The 20,616-nt window shown below is 63.5% G+C and overlaps 2 protein-coding genes across 5 annotated transcripts; both read right to left on the bottom strand.

The window, feature by feature from the left end:
• Positions 1-754: 754 nt before the first annotated feature.
• CERS2 (ceramide synthase 2) lies at positions 755-8,336 on the bottom strand. 2 transcript variants are annotated; one of them, XM_064499149.1, is made up of 11 exons: positions 8,208-8,336; positions 4,974-5,147; positions 4,143-4,260; positions 3,924-4,042; positions 3,642-3,699; positions 3,507-3,557; positions 3,152-3,244; positions 2,799-2,927; positions 2,612-2,718; positions 2,337-2,490; positions 755-2,000 (listed from the first exon to the last, which is right to left on the bottom strand). In XM_064499149.1, exons 2-11 carry the CDS (start codon positions 5,144-5,146, stop codon positions 1,872-1,874), a joined length of 1,131 nt encoding a protein of 376 aa, XP_064355219.1. In that variant the 5' UTR covers position 5,147; positions 8,208-8,336; the 3' UTR covers positions 755-1,871. The 2 variants fall into 2 exon arrangements, with proteins under 2 accessions (XP_064355219.1, XP_064355220.1); XM_064499150.1 differs by lacking the exon at positions 8,208-8,336 and adding an exon at positions 5,803-5,821.
• Positions 8,337-10,149: 1,813 nt separating this feature from the next.
• MINDY1 (MINDY lysine 48 deubiquitinase 1) lies at positions 10,150-20,186 on the bottom strand. 3 transcript variants are annotated; one of them, XM_026111555.2, is made up of 12 exons: positions 19,788-19,898; positions 18,734-18,879; positions 14,887-15,284; positions 13,430-14,227; positions 13,180-13,237; positions 12,586-12,650; positions 12,180-12,338; positions 11,731-11,833; positions 11,479-11,621; positions 11,152-11,343; positions 10,918-11,049; positions 10,150-10,746 (listed from the first exon to the last, which is right to left on the bottom strand). In XM_026111555.2, exons 4-12 carry the CDS (start codon positions 14,000-14,002, stop codon positions 10,666-10,668), a joined length of 1,506 nt encoding a protein of 501 aa, XP_025967340.2. In that variant the 5' UTR covers positions 14,003-14,227; positions 14,887-15,284; positions 18,734-18,879; positions 19,788-19,898; the 3' UTR covers positions 10,150-10,665. The 3 variants fall into 3 exon arrangements, with proteins under 3 accessions (XP_025967340.2, XP_025967341.2, XP_025967342.2); XM_026111556.2 differs by having other exon boundaries at positions 19,758-19,871; XM_026111557.2 differs by lacking the exon at positions 18,734-18,879 and having other exon boundaries at positions 19,788-20,186.
• Positions 20,187-20,616: the final 430 nt, after the last annotated feature.

The raw sequence follows: 20,616 nt of genomic DNA on the forward strand, positions 1-20,616 counted from the left end.
TGGCAGCCAGGGAGGATGGCGCAGCCTCCTTCCAGCCTGGCCCGGCTGCTGGATGCGGCACAAACCGAACAGCAGCTCCACAAGTAAAACACGCTCTTTTTTTTTTCTAGCAGGTAGGTGGGTTTTTTTTCTGCAAGGCTTGTTCCTGCATGTCCAAAAGCTTAAATGAGTCAGAGTGAATGCTGGCTAAAAGAGGCAGATTTTTTTTTTTTAACAAAGTGGCCTCAATTCCCACACCAACCCCCTGGTTGAACTGCAAAACTCTGGCCTGGAAGAGCTACGAGGTAGCAAAAAGGAGGGGTGGGCAAGGTCACCGCAAGCCCCGAGCGTAACAGGGGCTCCAGCCACCTTCCCCATCCCTCGGGCACCAATGCTGCTCTGGGCAGCACCCAGCAGGGCCCTGCGGGCTCACACAGGTGCCCTCCCAACAAGGGAGGCTTTTTCCAGGGCTAAACAACCTTTCTTTTTTTTCTTTTTACCTTTCTGGGGCCTCCGCGGGCTCCGATTCCCATCCTTACAGTCCACTTGAATAGCAGCTTTGTAATCCTAGCGGGCCGCGGAGGGCGGTCGCTCCTCTTGCTGCCAGGCCAGCCTAGCCCCGCGGCGCTGGTTTAGGGACCCGGCGGCACGACGCTTTCAAAAGAAGAACAAAAAGGTAAAAAGAGGCTGACCCAGGTCTCCCCGGCCCGAGAAGCGCCAGCCCAAGCCATTTCCACCTCCGGGTTGCTCCAAACCCGACAGAAGATGCCCGAGCCCATTTTTACCGAAGTTTATTAGTTTTTTTAACTTTTAATATATTTAACTTTTTTTTTTTTAAAAAACAAAAACAACAAAACACATTTTGGTCTGACATTGGTTAATGGTCCTTTTCCCCCCACCCCTCTGCACTGGGAGATCTCGCTACGTCCAGCTTCGCCCTGCGGATGGGCGGATGCGGGAGGCATAGCCAGGCCCGGCTCCTTCTATCTTCCAAATAAATAGAAACAAAAATCAGTCGCAAAGTTGTCCTGTTACAGCTGGGGAGGGGACCGGGAGAGGCCACGGAGAGGGACAGACTCAAGGCAATCGAAATCCATTTACAGAAAAGGAAACGAGGGGATTAAACTCCTCCGCGAGACGCTAGTAGTGACTAAACCCTACAGCTTCCTTCCCCCGAGTACTCCATAGTGTTGTCTAATACTTCAGCCACTAAAACACCCAGGACTACTTCATCTGCTCCCTCCTCGCGGATCGCCGAGGGCGGCGGAGCCCGGACTGCGCCAGCCCGTACGATCCCCCCCAGCAAACCTCGATCCTCCCTCGCTCAGCGCCGGCAGCGAAGCCGGAGAGGGAAGGGGCTTTTCCGAACCCTTCTCGCGCGGGGTTGGCACCGGGAAGAGGCGCAAAGGCCCGCCGTGGGCCGGGCTCCCCTCCGGCGAGGGGAAGGGGAGATAACCCAGGGCTCGAGCCCGCCGCGGGGCTGGAGCCGAGCTCTCCGCCGCGGGGAGGGGAAGGATCCGTCCCGGAGGGGAGCGGTCCCCGCTCCGCCTGCCCCGGGGCGTGCTGGCACCACAGCGGATTAAGGCAGTGGGTGAAAGGCAGAAAGGGCACGAACAGTGAGCGTGACACGGAGAAGCAGCGAGCGCTGCCGTCCCCGGAGCTGCGGCCCCCTCGGAGGGGAGCGGGCGGGCGAGACGGGCTCTCCGCGGGTCCCGGTTTGCTCGGCCGGACCAGGGAGGGGAGACGAGGGAGGGCACGGAGAGGGGACGGGGACCTTGGCGCTACGTGACGGTGGCAGGGTGGGAGTTGACGTCTCACGGGTTTGGCCTCCTGCAGGCCCCCGGCCGCCCCTGCCAGCCAGGGCCGGCCGCGCAGCCACGGGGCGAGGGCGCTCAGTCGGTTTTGCGGTGGTTGTTGTTGAGGACGGGGTGGCCGTTGGAGAGGGGCCCGTTCTTCGCCGCCTCCTCCTCCTCCTCCGTGTCGTCCGTCTCTTCGCGGTCGCTCCTCTCGTCCTCCACCACCTGGGAGGAGATGGGGAAAGGGGTCTCGGTCAGCTGGGGCACCCCGGCTCCCCGCCGTGCCTCAGTTTCCCCAGCCCTCCGCCACAGTCGCTCTTCCCCAAGGATACTCTGGGATTTGGGAAGCCAAACGGAGCTTTCCGGTCCTCTGGCTGCCTGCGAGCCTCCACGCAGCCCCCCGTCTCCCCCTCGCACCCTCCGCAAGCGAGCACGCTGTGGCAGGCAGCGGCCCTCCGACCCGTCTGGACACAGCCCATCCGCCCCACGCCGGCAGCTCCCGGGGAGCCACGAGCTCCCAGCGCAGGGGAGCCGTGATTCATGCCCGGGCCCCCAACTTGCCTTTCCAGTTATGAACTTCTGGGCCATGCGGATGATGAGGTAGGCCCAGAAGATGTGCAGCGACTGCAGCACCACCATCATGAAGTTGAAGAAGTAGTAGCCAAAGAAGGCAGGGTAGAGATCCAGTGGATAAACCACCGTACAGTGCATGATCCTGCCCGGGACGCGGGGAGAAAAAGCTCTTTTAATGCCAGGGACCAGCTTCCCACGCCGGCAGGCCCCCCCGCTGCCCCGTGCCTCAGTTTCCCCACCCATTAGCCACACCCAGCGCTCACCAGAAGGGCAGGATGACCAGGCGGGTGATGATGAAGACGGCAGCAAAGACGATGAAGATGTTGTTACAGGTGTTCCTCCAGCCGGCGTAGTTGAACATCTTGGCGGACTGCGGGAGCACAGGGGCGTGAGCCGGGGAGGGGACGCGGGCCGTGGCCACGGCCGTGCCCAGCGGGGACGGGGACGTACCTCCAGCAGGTAGTCGGCGGAGTCGTGCAGGGCCATGATGAGGGTCCCCGCGCGGATGTAGTTGGCGAACCAGGAGAAGCTGATGAGGATGATGGTGGCCACGTGGTGGATGATTTGCTCTTTGAAGTCCTGCGCGCGGGAAAGCGGGGGGACGGGGTTACGCCAGCCCTGCTCCGTCCCTCAGCGCCCTGCCTTGCCTCCTGTCCCCAAGATCCCCCCTTTGTCCTCAATTCTCCTGGCCAGAGAGTCCCCAAAGCCCACGGGGCCTGGGAAAAGCCTGCTAAGACGACCCTGTGTCCGCCACCCCTCGAAGCGGGCCATCCCGTCCCCGGAGCCCCACGACCGCAGCCCACCTTGCGCTTGACGTCGGAGGCGATGCTGAAGAGCAGCGACCAGTAGAAGGAGAGCTCGATCATGTAGTACCAGTACTGGGAGGGCAGCATGCTCTGAAAGCCAAGGGACAGGCTGGGGACAACCTCTGGGCATCCCGGGGGGTCTGACCCTCTGCTCCTGGGTCCCAGGGACCTCCTGCATCCCAGGGGGGTTCAATCCCCCTCCCTCGGCATCAGCCAGAGCTGGCAGGTCCCAGGAACCCTCCTGCACCCTTGGGGGCTCTGATCCCCCTCCCCAAGCGTCAGCTAGAGCCGGGCAGCCCCCGGGGGCGGGAAGGGCCGCGGGAAGCCGGCCGGGACGCGGTGCAGCGCTCACCTGGATGGGGTATCCCTTCCACACCTCCCGGAGGTCGTAGAACCAGGGCTTCTGCGGGACAGAGGGAGATGGAGGGGCATTAGCGGGGGCTGCGGAGGCCGGGGGGCCGGGCGGCCGGGGGGGGCTGGTACTTACATCTACTATGACAGCCATGCCAGCAATGAAAGCAATAAGGTAAAACGTGAATCGCCAACTGGAAAAAGGAAGCAGACGGTTCTCAGACGGGCACTGGGGCGAGGGAGGGAGAAGGACGGAGCCCCCGGCCCCACACTGCGCCCTCCTGGGGCAGCTCCTGGCCGAGCCAGCGTCCCCACGGCCCCATCCACTGCCCGCAGCGCAGGGACCAACTTGCCGCAGGGACACGGTGCATCCCCAGTGACCAGCCCAGGGGACGGACAGACGGACACAGGGTCTCACCTGGCCTCTCTGAACTTCTTGAGCAGGCTGGGCCGGTCCTGGTTGCGCCGGCGGCGGAACCAACGCTCCACCTGCCGCACTGTGCAGCCGCTCTTCTTCGAGAGCATCTCCACGTCAGCCTGTGGGGCGGCAGGGACGTCACCGCCGCGCCGTGGCACCCACGTCCCGCCGCTCACCCTGCCCCGTCCACCCCGAGCCCATTTCGGGGACACTCCTCACCTGCTTGGGGTGCTTGGTGGTGGCCACGTAAAACTTCTCCAGCACGGCGTTGGGGGTGGCTTTTAACCTGATCTTCTCCTTGACATTCAACAGCCCGGCCAAGGGGGTGGCCACATACCTGGGGAAAGGGAGGGCACAAATGAGATGTCCCCACTTCTGTATCACCCAGCCCCATCAAACAGGCACCAGGGACAGTCCGGAGAAGCCACCCCGGGACCTCCAGCCGCTCTGTGCCTCCGTTTCCCCATCCCGCTGCTACCTGGCCTCACTACGAGCGGCTTCTCCAGGGTGGGATTTGCCACAGGAGCATCCCCTGGGTCCCTCTGCCGCCCCAGGGCATGGGGACGGGGGTCAGGTCCTCTCTGGTCCAGCATGAAGAGGCAGGGCCGTATCCACCCCGGTGAGGTGCCACCCCCTTCTCCGGCCATCCCAACAAAGACCCGTCTGTTCCCGGCCTCGGCTCGCCATTGTTTGCCTAACAAATCGCTCCTTAAACGCCGGGCAGCGATAAGGACAGTGAGGGCGACGGAGGATGCACAAAGCCACGCTTGTGCGGGGCCGCTGAGGGCAAATCCCCGGCCCGAAATCTGCGCCGAGGGCAAATCCCAGCTCGGTGCCAGCCCAGCCCTCGGGATGCCACGGCCGCAGGCTCGCAGGACTCCTGGGTCCATTTTGCAGCTGGGAGGGGAGGAAAGAGAGGCGTTTCCAGGGGATCAGTCCCGCTCCCCAGGGCTCAGGCGTTGCAGCGTGTCCCCAGCACCGTGCCCAGCTCCAGGGACGCGGGGACGGCAGGACCCTGTCTCCAGGGGACGGAGGGGAGGAATCACTCACGTCTCGAAGAGGTGCCGGACGACGAGGAAGAGGAAGGCCAAGGGGATGGTGATGTAGAGGTCGGAGGCTTTGGCGTAGACTCGCCCATCGCGGTCCTCTAGGTCGGCCCAGGTGAGGTTTGCCGGCAGCCAGAGCCGCTCCCACCAGAAGTAGCTGTACAAGGTCTGAAACATGCTTGGGGGGAGAAAAAAAGAGGATTGGCGAGGTGGGCGCCAGCCCCGAGGTCCTCCAGCCCCAAAACGCTCCCGTCTCTCCCACCGTTTACCGGGCTGATCACCCCACGGCTAACGAGTACCCCGGCGCTGTGGGACCTGCTTAAACCCGTGGGTCCGGGCAACCCCGAGCAGGTCGAACCTCACACCCGGCGCTCGGCCTGCAGCTGCGCTCATCCCCCGGACGGGCTGCGTTTCGGGGCCGAAGGAGGGGAACCGGCCGCAGCTGGGGAACCCCCGCTCGCCACGAGGTCCCCAGCGTCCCCATCGCGCAGGTGCCGCTCAGCCAGCGAAACTCCCCGCCAGTCGGCACCAGGGGAAGGGCCTCGGCCCCGAAAGCAGAAGTGGCTCTCGGCGGTGCCGGCAATAGGGGCCCAGGTGTCTGGGGGCCGGCTCGCGGCCCCGTCGCCGTTCCTACGGCCCCACGCCGCACGGTCGCGAGAGGGGGACGTGGTCCCCTCGCCCCGTCCCCGAAAAGCAGGGAGACGCGGCGCAGACGCCTCCTCTCCTCGTGCCGCGGTCCGAGCCGCCCTGTGCTCCGTCCACCCTCCTTCGCAGCCAGTCCCGATCCCCACGGCCGGGATGGGGTTCGGCCCCGGTGGAGGCGAGCGACCCACCGAGCCGCCGGTGCAGCCACCCGACGGGGACGCGAAATTCCCCCAGTGCCGTGCGGCGGCGGGTGCTCGGCGCCGGCGAAGGGACTTTGCTCCCTGCGGCGGAGAGGTCAGAGGGTGATGATTAACCGAGGCCAGCTCCCTCTTCCGACCAGCGGGACAGATCCCGGCCGCAGGAAGCAACTGGCCTCCCGGCCGCGGAGACGCTCCCCTGCGTCCGAATCCAGGCCCCGTCCCGCTTCCCGGCAGTGCCGCGTCCCGCAGCATCATCGCCGCGGCCGGAGGGACAGCGGGACAGATGCAGACCCGGGGGAAAGCGTGGAGGGAGGAAGAGGAAGGGTGAATCCTCCTGCCCCAAATACCCAGGCGCGGGCCGGGAGCAGAGCGGGGCTGCAGCGAGGAGGGAGCCAGCGGCTCCAGGCCGCCGCGTGTCCAAGAGGCGCAGGATTAGGGATTTGCCGGCGGCACAAAGGGCACCTTTGTGCCTTAAAAAGAAAAGCCCCGGCGCCCCGGGCAGGACAAGGACACGCAGACAACCGCCGCGGGGAGGTGATCCCACCTCGGCGGCGGCCGAGACGGGAACGTCCCAGCAGCAAACGCTCCCGCGGGCTGGAAAACCCAGGCGCGGGCGGGATGGCGGCGGAGCGAGGTGCAGGGCATCGCGGCCCCGAGGTGCGAGCGGAGAAACAGCCGCCCGGGGAAGGAGGAAACGTTTCGCAAGGCGAAGGCGGGAGCGCCGCGGCCCTGGAGCGATCCCGATTTAAACAGGCGAGACCACAGATAAGGGCTGCGCCGCAGCGGGAAGCAATTACCCCGCAGGTGCCCCGCGGGGAGCGGGCGACACGCGAGGTCAGGGCTCGCGGCACCTTTTCGTCACCCCCCAGCACAGAAAAGCCCGGGGATGCTGCAGGGCCCACGGCGGCGGGGAGCAACCCAGGGCAGTCGCGGCCGGAGCTACAAACCGTCAGCGGGGAACGCGGCAGCCCCAAAACCGCGGAGATTGAGGCAAAAGCTTTACGTGCAAAAGCGCCCGTGGTCCAAGCCTGTTTCGAAGGTTAATTGTGTTAAAAAGCAAGAAACTCTCCAAATTTTTAGGTCAAAGCCACAAAGCGACAGCCTCTGCGTGAGGCTGGATAAAGCTGGCTCGGAGCATCGGCCCGCCCCGAAACCCGCAGGCTCCCGGGGTCGCCGGAGCAGGTCCCGGCCCGGCCGCCCCATAACGGGCGGCAGGAAGAGCCCCGAAACGCCCGCGAAGAGCCAGCGAGCATCACCGCCGGCTGCAAAGAGACAGCGGCGTTTGAGGCTCCCGGGAGAGGCGAATAATTAACCGCGAGGGGCTGCGCGGAGCCTCGAGCCGGGCTGAAGGCCCCGGGCTCGGAAACGCTCGGAGATATTTGGCGCTTTTCCTCCCGGCCCGGACCCTCCGCAGCGGCCGGGCCGTGGGGATGGGAAAAGGGGGTTATTTGCCCCAAAACTCCCGGCGGGGTGGAGCGGCCCAGGACACTGAGGCGGGGGGCAGCGCCGGGCGCCACTGCCCCGGCCAGTGATGGAGCCGGGGGCCAGGAATTTCCCGGTGGAGCCGTGGCCGGTGTTTGGGAGCATCCAGGGCCGGGAAAGGGGGGAGGGGGATGTCCAGCCCCACCACCCTAGCAGCTTTTTAGGGGTCAGACCCCCAAGTGCCTGCTATGGGGGGGGGGACAGGGCAGGAGCACCCAGCCCCCCACCCAGGAAGGGTCTGTGCCCCCCCCCCCGCCGCCACGGTGCCCCCTGGGTGGGGGGTGCGAGCCAGGGGGGACTCCAGGGTGCCGTGTGCCCCCCCCCAGCCTGGGGCCACCCAAGGGTGCAGGGCCCGGGGGGTGCATTAGCCCCCGGGGGGAGCGGGGGGGCACTTCCCCCCCCCCCCGCCCCGGTGCACAGCCCCGGTGGGGGGGGCCGACCCCTCCCATGCACCGGTGCGCGGTCCCGGGGTGCCTCGGCCCCCTCCGCCGGGCCGGGACACGGTCCCCCCCGGCCGCGGGCAGGGCCGCCGGCTCCCTCCCTCCTTCCGCGGGCACTGCCCGGCCCCAGCCCCGCCCCGGGACTGCAAAAATGGCGAGAAACGGGACGGAAAGGAGAAATGCAGTAAGTGGCCGCCCGCCCCCTCCCGGGCCCGGCGGGTTTTGTCCCCCCCACCCCACCCCGGGCCCGGCGTCGCCCCTTCCCCGGAGCCGGCTGCCTCCCCTCCCCCCGCCCGGCCCCGCCGCCCCCTCAGGCCGGTCCCGCCGCCGGCCCAGCCCGGGCGCCCCGCTCCGGCCTCCGCCCGGGCCTCCTCGGCTGCGGGCCCGGCCCTCCCGCCTGTGGGGCCGGGCCGCCGCGGCCCCGCGCCCGCCCCCCGCCCGCCGCTGCCTCCCGGCCGCTCGCTCACTCACGCGCCGCCGCCCGGAGCCGCCGCCGCCCGGAGCCGCCGCCGCCGCCGCCTGGCGCTGCCGCTGGCGCCGCCCCCCGCGCGCCCCGCGCCAGGCCGCGGGCGGGGTGACGTCACCGCCAACGCCGACGGCCCGCGGGGGAGCGCGGCCCACGGAGGGCGGGGCGCGGCAGCGCGCGGCCCAGGCCTGAGCAATCCCCCGCGGAGACGCCGATCGGGCCGGCTGCGCCGGCGGGGGCGGGGCCAGCGACGGGGCGGGGCGAGTGAGGGGGCGGGGCGAGTGAGGGGCGGGGCGAGGGAAGGAGAGACACGGGCGCATGGAGGAATAGGAGGCTGGATGGAGGAATAGAGGGATGAATGGAGGTGTGGAGGGGGGATGGATGGAAAGAGAGGTGGATGGAGAAAGGGACAGACAGATGGAGGGATAGAGGGATGCATGAGGTGCATGGAGGGAGAGATGGAAGGATGGATGGAGGGAGGGATGGAAGGATAGAGGGAGGGATGGAGGGGTGGACGGAGGGAGGGATGGAAGGATAGAGGGAGGGATGGAGGGGTGGACGGAGGGAGGGATACAAGGTGGATGGAGGCATGGGTGGAGGGAAGGAGGGATGGATGGAAGGAGGGATGGATGGACAGATAGAAGGGGTGGATGGAGGGATGGATGGAGGGAGGGATGGATAGAGCGTTGATAGAGGGGTGGACAAGGGGCAGGAGGAAGAGGGAGAGCGGGGGACGTCCCTCCTGCGGGACGGACCGTGGAGGGGCAGGGGGCCACGGCCGCCCCTTGCTGCCCGGCCATGGCTCCGGCTCCGGGCTCCGGGCGGCCGGAGGGCTGCGGATGTGACTCAGAGTCACGCTGCGGCTCGGGACCAGCCGGGACGCTCCCTGCCGCGGGGTGTTGCAACATACGTATATACATACCCTACACTCACCTCTGTACGGCCTCTATTTTCCCCCGAACACACCCCTACGCACTCCTTCAGCTCACCCTTATACGTACCCTATGCTCACCCGCTATATGCCCCCCTATACACACTCCTATGTACACCCTATGCACACCCTATGCTCACCCTCATACACACCTCATGCACCCCATAGGCCCCCTATGCAACCCCACACACTCCCCCATACACCCCCTATGGACATGCCCATGCACACCCCCATAGACCCCTATACACATCCCATACACTCACCTGTATACCCCCATACACCCCCCAATACACCTCCATACTGCCCTAGGGACACTCTATGCACACCCCACACACCCCCATACACATCCCACATGCCTCCATACACCCCTACGCACACCCCGTACACACCCTACGCACACCCGTATACCCCCATACACACCTCATACACCTCATGCACAACCCATACCCCTCCATACACCCCCATACCACCCTATGCACACCGCACACATCCCCATATATCCCCTGTGCCCCCGCGCACACCTCCATATAGCCCCATGCACAGCCCTCGCCCCCCATACACTCTTATGTACACCCCATGCACACCCTATGCACACCCCCATGCACCCCTATGTACACCCCACACCCCCATACATCCCCATACACCCCCCCATACACCCTTATGCACACCCCATACACACCCTATGCACCCCCCATACACCCACTCATGCACAACCCCCCACGCCCCCCATACACCCCCATACACCCCCATACACCCCCATGCACACCCCCGCACACCCCCATGCACACCCCCATACACCCCCATGCACACCCCCGCACACCCCCATACACCCCCATGCACACCCTAAGCACCCCCCCCCGCACCCCCGGTCCCGGTGCGCGGCGCCCCCTGCCGGCCCCGCCGCGCCGCTGCAGCCGTGCCGGGCCCCCCCGCGGGGGCAGCGGGGCAGGAGCAGCGCCGCCCCCAGCGCCCCCCCCGCACACGCGTGTTCGCGGCCGCGAGCCGGACACGCGGGCAACGGGAAAAGTCCTCTTTATTTGCAAAGGGCTAAGGCAGCGTGACGGACACCGGGGGGGGGGGTGTCCCCCCCCCAGTGCGTGTGTTCCCCCCGGGGGGGGGTGTCCCCAGGGTGTCCCCGGGGGGGGTGTGTGTCCTGTGTCTCGGAGCAGGTGGGTCCCCGTCGCTCCGGAGGGACCGGGGGGCTCAGGGGACACCCCTCACCCTGGGGGGGGGGGTTAACCCCCGTTTTAAGGCCACTGGAAAGATTTGGGGAGCCGGGAGGTGGGTGGGGGTTGACACCCCACCGCCTTGTCCCCCCCCAGCCCCGCTCTGCCCCGTCCCCAGGCCCCCCCATGGGGCTGGGGGCTCCCCGGAGGGGCAGGAGCGCAGGGAGGGCTCTGGCGCTGGGGGACCCCGCGAGCGCCCCCGGCCTGGCCGCAGCTCCCCGCGACGGGGCTGCCCCGGGGAGGGGGACGCGGGGCAGGGCACCCATGGGTGCCGCAGCTCCGGGAGGCCTTACGGGGCCGGGTGCTCTACAGCAGCACGCAGTCCGAGTCCTGCTTCGGCCTCTGCCTCCGCTCTCCGGCCGCCCGGGCGCCCGGCTGCGCGCGGCCCTGCGGGGAGAGAAAAGGGGCTGGGAATCCGCAGAAAGAGCCGAGACCCCCGTCCCTCCACCCCGCCATGCCGTGCGCCCGCGGGACACGGTCTCCAGCCACCCCGCAACTCTGCTTCGATCCCTTTCCCGGGTCCTGGAAAAGGGGCGCAAGGCAGGGGGACCCCGCTACCTGCGCGGGAGCCGGGGCCGGCCGCTGCTGCTGATACTCCTCCTGCTGCAGCTGCCGTGCGAGCTCGAGGTCGCTGAGCGCCGAGGGGCCCTGTCCCTGCTGCTGCTGCAGCGACAGGGCGATCATGTAGTCCTGGGGACAGAGGAGAAGGCTCGGAGGGGCTCAGCACACCCGGGGGGGGGGCCGGGTGTCCTGCGTGTCCCCCCATCGCTGCCGCCGCGGGTTGTCCCCAACCTGGTCCACTTGTCTCTGCTGCAGCTGGTGCTCCGGGGAGGACGCGCCGGCCGCCTCCTTGCCCAGCGCGTGGCTGAGATGAAAGTCGGTGTCGCAGAAGCAGCTATCGCCGTCCACGTTGTGGAGGCTCTCCCACACCACCCCCTCCTCCTGCAGGAAGCCCTGGTCCGTCACCAGCAGGTAGAGGTGGCCCTGCGAAGAGGGGACGGGGACAATCAGTCCTGCTGCCCAGCAAGGGGGGATCCTCGGGACCGAAATCCCCGCGGATGCTGCAAAAAGCCAGGTTTCTGTGCTCCGCAGGGCAACAGCAGCCGGGCACGCTCCCACCTTGTGCTTTATCATGGTGCTGAAGTGGTTGTTGCGGAAGAAGACGCTCAGCTCCCCTTCCTTCACGGCGGCCGTCAGCTCGCACAGCCCGTGGTACGTCAGCTGCGAGGCCGTGGACTCCAGGAACTGCTCCGCGATCAGGCCTGGGGCGAGAGCGGCCTCAGGGCAGGAGCAGGGCCCAGACGGTCCCGGGGCGTTTGCCGGGCCCGAACCCACCCCGGCGCTGCCCGAGAGCTGCCGGGGGGCCGTTACCTTCGGTCACCAGGTTGGAGTCGCTGGAGTGTTTGCAGGTGATGATCTTCTCCACCAGCTGGTTGTAGCTGAGCTTGCCCACGGCCTGCACCACCTCGGGGCTCTGCGGGGACGGGGAGGGACGGAGCGGTGAGCCCGGGGCGGGGTGAGGATGGTAAGTCTAAGCCGTGGAGGTGTTCCTCCTCTGCGTGGGAAGGGAAGCAAGCGTCCGGCCCCTGTGCGCCCCAACCCAGCGTGTCTGGCTTTGGCTGCAGCTCCAGGTCCCACTGAGTTAGCTGGACCTTTGCTCCACCTCAGGGACATCCAAACAGCCAGGCCTGTGTCTTCCCCGACAGCAGAGAGCAGACCAGGGCCGTGTCCATCCCCAGAGAGGCTTTTTCAACCCCATCCAACCCACCAGCACGCCGCAACGGGTGGTGTGAGGCCCCGCGGCCGCGGAGCTGGCTCACCTGTGGGTCCACCAGCCAGCCGTGGTAGAGCGGGACGTTGAGGAGGTCGAAGACGATGCACTCAGGCGTGTACTCGAAGTCCGAGACGCCCGTGAAGCGCACGTTGACGTCCAGCCCCGTCGAGAGCTTGGGGAGGACCATCATGGTGTCATTGACGTTCTGCAGGGGGAAGAGCAAGGGGTCTCAGTCGGGGAACGGGGCCAGGTACCCCGAGTCCTGCGGCCCAGCCCAGCACCCCCCGGTTCTGCAGGCTAGGCAGCTCCCCTAGACAGGGCTGCGCTGGGGACAAAGGACATGTCTTAGGTGGACAATTTTGGGGCTGGGCGACCGGAGGCACTCCGTCCCTCAAGGCCCTGCAGAAGACAAGCGAATGGGTCTGTTCCCCCCATCCGACCTTATTCCTCACCTGCTGGAAGTTTAGCTGCAGCCCTTCCGATTTCTCTTGGGGTTTGATGGATAGGATGCAGTCCCCTTCAACAGAGCAAACGCGGCTGGTCAGCCCCAGCGCCTTCCCCGCAACCTCTCCTCCTTCTACCCATCCCCAGGCAGTGCTGAGCTCTCTCCCCCCAAGGGAGCAAGGAAATTAAGGCACAGGCGGGCTAAATGCTGTGCCCAAAGGCGCACGCAGAGCCTGGATCCAAACCTGGCTTCCTTCACACCCCAGGAACTGCCCTCCCTCTGCTCTTGCCATCCCACCGCTGGGACACGAGGGATCTGGTCCATGTTGGAGCCCAGCTCCAATTCCTCCTCCTCCACACGCAGAACGGGAACATGTCTTTGAGGGCTATGTACCAGGAACGAGGTCAGGGTGAGATTCGGAGCTGAAGACCGGGGGAGGAAGGGCAGAGATCCCCATGGCTGGGAAAGAAGGGACAGACCTGCAAGCAGGGCAGCGCGTTGGAGACCCTGCCCCGTGTAGGTCCCAGGTTCCCGGGAGCGTGCAGGGACGATGGGACAGGTGTCACCTGCCCCCCGGCACCCCAGCGAGGCCCCAGCTCACCCAAATGCGCCATCAGCTCGTCCGATGTGATGACCTCCTTCTGCGGGGGCAGTTTCACCTGGCAGCAGAAGAGATTTGGGACCGTTAGCCAGGCCAAAGCGCCAGGCTGGTTCCACACGTGACCTCCTGAACATTTGTCCCGGCACAATGAAGAGGATGGGACATGGGCAGTCCTGCTTGGTGTCACACCGGACAAAACGCGCCCGGCGTCCACCTGTCCCAGGCCCCGGTGCCTCTCCGTGCCGCTCACCTTCCACTGCAAGAAGAGGATGTTCATGATGGCCAGGAGCGGGCAGGGTCCGTTCTCACTCTGCGTGATGACGGGCGTCCGCTCGCCTTTCCAGGTAATCCACTTCACGCAGTAGAAATCCGGCTCGGGCTCCCGCTCCCGGCTTGGGGACTGGGCTTTGGTGGGCTCGGCCGCCGGCTCCACGGCCCCGGCGCCCAGGCTGGGCACGGAGGCGTCGGGCAGCGAGGCCCCTCCGGCGGGTCGGTCGCCTTCGGCCGCGGCCTCATGGCTCTCTTGGGTGTCTTTGCTCTCTTCTCCCACCTCCTCGCTCTCTGGATGCTCGGCGTCACCCATGGAGAGAAGGTCCAGGGCGCAGCGCAGCTCCTCCTGCCTCGGGCTGGGAGGCACGTCTTCCTCCCCGCGGCACGCAGTCCGGTCTTGCCCATCGGCTTCTTGGCTCTCCTGGCCGGCAACTAGTATTTCTTCCCCCTTGACGACCTCCTCTAAACCCAGGGGAGCCTGGCAGATTTCGGGGTCGGTCCCTTCGCCGCTGACGCCTTCCCCCTTCATCGGGGCAGGCTGCTGGGGCTCCATCACACCCGCTCAGAGCATCCAGCGGTGCGAGGCCTCCAGCCACGATCCCGTCACGCTCCCCGCGGCACGCTGGCCCCGCGGCGCTGTTCCCTCCTGCTCCTCTCCGGGAGGCAGGGAAAAAAGAGTCGGAGCCCTTCCTGGGAGTGGGTAGGGGCTCAGTGTCCAGATCAGAGAGTCAGAAATGCTCCGGGTCTGTCCAGGAATAGTTGCATCCTAGATCTCTCCCTTCCGAGAATAATAAAACACAGGTATTTCAAGACAAAATACATATATTAGTCCAATTCATTCATCAAGCGTGACATGTTTAGCCAAAGCTAAGTGTGGCTTATGTTTTTCCCCTGGCCCTTTAGATTCGTTTAAATAAGCAAAACTAAAGCATATCTAAGAAATCTCTGAAAGACTCTCACAAGGCAGATTTAAAAAGGCTGATTTATTAAAGGCCAAGTCCTTGTTCTGGAGGCTGTTTATTCTGCAGGGAGCCCTCCCCGGCTATTTAATAAAGTCTTTGTTAGGCACTTTGATGTTCTCGCGAAAGTTTTGCTGTTGTCGGTTTTCTAAACGACTTTCTGCTCCTCTCTGCAAAAAAATTCTGCAGCAGTGCCTGGCCTGCCACTTATCGACCAGCGTCAAGGCAAATAAACGCAGGCCGGCCTCCCTCTCCTGCTTTAAACTCAGTTATTCACCACCAACAAAATGCAATATTCCCCCTGTTCTGTGTATGTGGATTATACCTCAAAATCACCTTTAAAATAATAACACAACAAATGCGCGTGTGTTTTATCTGCCTCCCGTTAGCTTTTAAAGTGGGGAAGAAACTGATAGAAATTAAGAGATTCAAAACAAAACTACAATGTTGGGCTGAAAAGTTTAACTGATGTACTTACATGAGAGTTATTTTGCTGAAAACCCAGCCCAGACCTGGGGAACAAAGACGGTCCCACAAACAGCATTTGCAAATCGGCCTTTTAAAGCCCTGCCAACTTGTTTTTCCAATTCTCTATCAGTCTCTGCGGATCTCCGCGGCTCCGAATTCTTTCCCTAGCATCCGTTTCTCTCCCGCCTGGAGGTTACACAAACAGAACAAAGGCTGCTTCTTTCTCGCTTTGCCTTGCTCTGGATTTTTCCACCTGCCGCTCGCCGCGGCTCTGCCCTTGCTGGTTTTTCTTCCGCAGCCGCCTTTGCTTGGAGCTGACCACGTAGGCGGCTTCGGCTGGCGTCCGGGCGGCTTGCGGGGGAGCGCCGCGGGCCGCTCCGGCAGCAGGACTCTCCCTCCGCGGCGTCACTGCACGGAGAGCAAGGAGAGAAACAAGTCGGAGGAATCAGTGCGTTATCAGATTGCCAATAATTCGGCTCTGTTTGTCCTACTTCAAGTCCAGAGCCCGACGGCCCAGGGCTTTGGCAGGTGGGGACTTCAGGTGGCGCCTTGGACACTCCAGCAGCCTCCGCTCACTCCCATTTTTGCACGTTTTCTCCTCAATTCCCCACCTCGACGTTCCCCTCAGCCCTCCCTGCAGCGGCAGGGCTGTTCCAGCTGAAACACACGCCTAAGCTGCCTCACCGAGAGATCTTATTACTCCTTAATCTTTATCCTTCTCCCTCCTACCGCCACATGCACAGCCTTTCCAGCCCTCACCTAAGCCCACGGATGAAACCAAATCCGGTGGCAGCCCTCGGGGGTGCTGCAGATGGACGGGCGCTTTTGGAAGCACCTGTATTTCCGACGGGAATCAGGCATTCGGCCCTTCGGCAAGTGTGTGGGGACGGAGGAACAACGACATGGTCCTGAGATGCTTGGAGGGGGGACGCGTGGGACAAACGCAGAGCAAACAGACAGGCAGAGCTTGACCCACATAGAAAAGGCGCTGTCTGTGCTTTGAGAGAGTTTTGCTGATGTTGCTCCGCCAAGCGTGGAAAAAGCAAAGAAATAAGAAAGAATAAGCTTCCTCACAGCTGCCTGCACCGCTGCGAGCTCCCATGGGGATGGAACAAGAGCAGCAAAAGAAACAAGCAGCTTCGCTGTCCCACAGCACAGGGCTTTCTCGTCTCTTCTTACGGCCTGGTAATGAGGCCCTGTATTAAAGGGGACGGTAATGACCAGGCAGGCACCGTGTTTACAGTTTGTTCGCATCTCTTGTTTGCTACAGCGGAGCCCTCAGCCTCCTCCGCACCCCGGGGGTTGCAGGATGGGGAATTTCTAGGGAAATAAGTGAGAGGACAAGTTATATGATGCGCTGCAGTGGTTCAGCACTGCCTCCAATCCCTCTCCTGCGCAGCCGTGGTACCTGCTGCCCCGGGATGTGAGGGATTAGGAGGTACAAATGCATCCAAAGATGAGACAAACTCGTGGACCCGTCCTCCAACAAGGCCTGACAAACCCAAAGGGCTGGGTGCAAATTAAACCTGCTTCAAGGCTCAAGGCCAAAGCTGCAGAGGCCCAGCCAAGGGTCTCTCTGAGCTCGCGCTTTTTCTTAGCCCCTTTCCCAGGGATTTGCTAGCGGCTGCTCTCCCAGCCACGTCGCAGGGCTGCCCAGGCTCGTGGGCTGTCACAGCACGCTGGAAATGGCTAGGCTGAATCCACTTCCAAAACAGGGTGAGCAGGCAGCAGCCTGCAGACAACAGGACGCTGGAGCTCGCGGGCTCTTCCCCTGAAGTGGCTCCGAGCCATTTCCCCACGTAAACGAGCCCTTGGCTAAGCCTAGCAGCATCACAAGCGTCTCTGTCACCAGCCTGTCCCCCTCTCGCCTCTGCCCTGCCCTTTCTTGTCCCAAAAGCAGCCCGGATCCTGTGCCGGCTCTGGCACGCTGGTTTGCTTTGTCGCGTGCGGAGCAGGCCCTCTAATGTCACCGTCCCTGAGAGTCCGTCACTGCACTGGGTTCGGCAAGTCCCAGGAGCTCGCGGCAAGAATTGGCGCGCTGAGTTTTCCAGCCTGTGGTTTGCCCAGATTCAGAGGCCCCGGCAGCTTCAAACAAAACAAGCTACGATCTTATAAACTGTCAGCTCCGCGGGGAGAGGATGGCTTCGCTTTATATTCGCACTGAAGCAGCGCGATTGGATCCTGCCCTCCTGCGGCATCCCTGGGTGTTATGGTAATAAACAGTCACATAATAACCCAGGCAGCTTTCAGACAAGAACGTCCCCGGCTGCCTAACGCCGCCACCCCCCGCCACCTCTAGCCAAGTTTGGAAAAGCAGCACGACTCTTCCTCCCCGAGCGCGCGCAGCAGCAGGGCTGGGACACCTGGGTTCCTCCCCAGACCCTGCTTGCAGCTTGACCTTCAAGCCAACTAATCTCTCTGCCCCAATTACTGCCTCCCCCCCAGTCTTTGAAGTCACAAGAATAATGACCCTGCTGCCTTTGAGGCCATAAAGTCCCAGGAAACAAAGCAATTGAGCCCTGGGTGGTTTCTTTACCATGTCCTTGCTGTTCTTTTTGTGATGCCAGCAGCAGTAAAAAGGGGTTGTGCTGCTTCCAGCGAGCTTCTCGCTAGCCTGGTGGCTGCTCTTTGCCTGAAGCATCCCCAAGCTCCCAGGAGCAAGGCGATTTTTATGCTGTCAAAAGTGTGGCGTGGTTTTGACCATGGACTAATCAAGCTGCAAAGTATCTGGAGAAATTCAAGCAGGGCCATCCCCTGCCCCAAGGCAGGATCTGTCCCCTCTGAGCCATTCCCCTCTCCACCTTTTTATGGGCCAGAGCTAATCTCTCCAAGTCCCGGTCCAAACAAGCAGCGAGGCTCAGTGCAGGTAGATCGGGGCCGTGTTCAGAGACCGGCACGCTACCGGCCAAGCTAAAAGTGGGGTGCCCAAGGAGGAACGAAACTGCTGCCTAGTGCTAAAAGTCCACGCAGCAAAAAGGATTCACACCCAAAGAGCCAAATATTCTTGCTGCAAGGAGAGCTAGAGTCATTCGGGCTTGCAGGGTTTCATTTAGGAAAGAAAACACGTAAGGAAGGTGAACGGCTTCCCCTCACCAAAAAACAATCCTCGAAAGGTCAGTCCTGCAAAGGTAAAGCTTTAACAAGCCCTTCTCAGCCCTTCCCACCTCTGGCATGGGAATTCAGGAGCCTGCAGCTTCGGAGCCGGCCTGGGAGCCGCTGCGGTCCGCATGTTACGCAAAAATGATTCACAGGTAGAAAGCAGAAAAAAACAGTGTTGTAAATGTGCTCATCTCCGGCTAGAACTGCAGCGTAAAAACAAAGAGGAATTCAGGCCCAGAGCCAGGAAAGCACTTAAACACACGCTTCACCCTCAGCAATGGAGTGGTCTTAACGAAGGAGGAGCAACGCACCCAAAGTTAAGCACACGCTTAAGTGCTTTGCTGGATCAAGGCCATAAAAACAGCCCCAGCAGGTGCTGGTCCCTATCTTCCCGCACGCACGCACCATTAAAGCTTCCTGTAGGCCAGAATATGGAGAGACCCCGGAGGGAGATGAGATGGGAAAAAGAATAAAAGAATAAAGCTACTGGTGTGGCTGTGAAGGAGCAGGGCCCGGCTTCCAAAACGCCCTGCCTGGCTCCCTCGGTGCCAAGCAGAGCCAGCCACGACGCCTTCCGGGATGGACTGTGCACCCAGGCAAAGCCGGGGCTGGGGACAGCGTCCTGCGAGGCCCACAGCTCCCGGAGCCTGAAAAACCAGCTCCAAAAGCCCTGGGGCTCGGACGCAGATTCATCCTACGCGCTGGGGACCAAGGGGTGAGTGGGGTGAGGCTGAAGGGTCGGGGCTGTGGATCGTTACCTGGTCTCTGCTTAGGAAACAGCTGACCGGCGGGTGGGTGGGGGGGATCGGAGCCCGCTGGCCTCCAAGGCTTGAACTCCTCCTTCTACTGCTGCTTTTTGGAAGCACCTTTGATGCCTCTTCAGGGAGAAGGGCTGTTTTGTCACCTGTTTGCCAAGAGAAAACCTCAGACCAAGGCCACAGGTCAGGCCTCCTCCCTAGGATAAACCCCGTTTGGGTTTCTCTACACCCTGGGACTCTTTCCAGTCACTTCCCAGCTCTCGCGGCCCACCTGGAGTGGTGGATCGTGGACCCGTGGCCAGCGGGGCCCCGGAGAAGGCTCTGCTTGACACGGCTCCAGCCGGACTCCCCTCGCTAACCCACCAAAACCATGCTTAATCTGCAGCGCTGATGAGACCCCTGACAGATCACCCCCCAAAACGCAGCCAGTGTCCTATCCCCGATCCCTCGGTGGCATCCCGGTCGCTCCCACCGCAGACCACAGGCAGCCGGAGCCCGGGGAATGGGTCTCCTCCCTTCCACCACCCAGCGATAAAATGCGGAGAGGGCGGGAAGCGAGGAAGCAGCTGCGACGGTGTAATCACGGTGTAATCGCGGCACTGGGGAGGTGGCTCCTGAAAAGCTACACTGCCGGTCCGGTGACACGCCACAACAGACAGAGCCGGCGGAACACCTCCGAGCCCAACAGCCGCTGCGTCACAGCCGGCAGAGACGACCATCGCGGCAAAACCTACCTGTTGCTGAGATAAGCAGCAACCCTCGCCGCCCCCGCCTCGGTCGCACACCGCCCTGGCGAAGGGCCGGCGGTGCTCGGGGCAGGGGGGGACCCCCCTCCCGGGCCTACACCCGTTCCTTCACCTTCCCGCCTCAGTTTTGGGCGGTTTGGGGCCTGGGGGATCCTTGCCGCCGGGCCCAAACGCCACAGCTTTACACAGCCGCAGCGTCCGCCGCCCCCCAAAAAGCAGCGCGAGACTCGGAGCTCGTCCCCCCCGCATTGAGAACGGCCCCGCTCATCGCACCTCACCTCCCGCGCTCCCCGCCGCCCCGCGCTTACCCCGCTGACGGTCCCGCCGGCGGGTGGGGGGGGGGGGGGAAGTTTCGCCGCTGGTTTTTCCTCTCTCCTCTTTCTTTTTCCCCCTTCTTCTTCTTTTTCCGGATCTGCGGGAGGCCGCCAGCCGCCGGAGGAAGGGGAGCCTCCGACTTTCCTCGCTCCGCTCGGGCGCTTTTCAAAGAGACATCTACCGGGAAGGCGGATTTACAGCAGCGCCAGGCGGAGGGAGGGCGGGGGGGTGGAGAAAGCAGGCAAATAAATAACCAGCTCGGCGGACAGGGCTTTGGGGGTTTTTTTCCTTTTTTTTTTTTTTCCCCCTCCCCGGCCCTCCCTGTCCCCGCCGAGGAGGAAGTCGCCTCGCTCGGCGGCGTGGCGAGGCCGAAGGCCCGGCGGCGGGGTGACCTCCGGGCCTGCCTCCACTGCCCTCCCCGGCGAGGCCCGACCTCGCCGCTTTTCATGTTTTCCTCCTCTTTTTTAAGGCACTTTCCCGGTTTTTTTTTGGGGGGGGTGAAGAGCCGGGCGGTGGGGAAAGCCGCCTGGGAAAGGCCCCTGGAAAAGGCCCCCCCAATGCTGCCTCCCTGTCACAGTGTTGCTGTCACACTGTCCCTCTGTCCCCCGTCTCTGTTACACTGTCACACTGTCCCTGTCACACCGCCTGTCACACTGTCCCCCTGTCACACCATCCCTGTCACAATGTCCCTGTCACACTGTCCCCCATCGCACCATCCCCATCACACCATCCCTGTCACAGTCTCCCTGTCACACTGTCCCCCTGTCACACTGTCCCTGTCACACTGTCTCCATGTCACAGTCACACTGTCCCTGTCACACT

The sequence above is a fragment of the Dromaius novaehollandiae genome, chromosome 29 (genome assembly GCF_036370855.1).
Source record: "Dromaius novaehollandiae isolate bDroNov1 chromosome 29, bDroNov1.hap1, whole genome shotgun sequence".
Lineage (NCBI taxonomy): Eukaryota > Metazoa > Chordata > Aves > Casuariiformes > Dromaiidae > Dromaius > Dromaius novaehollandiae.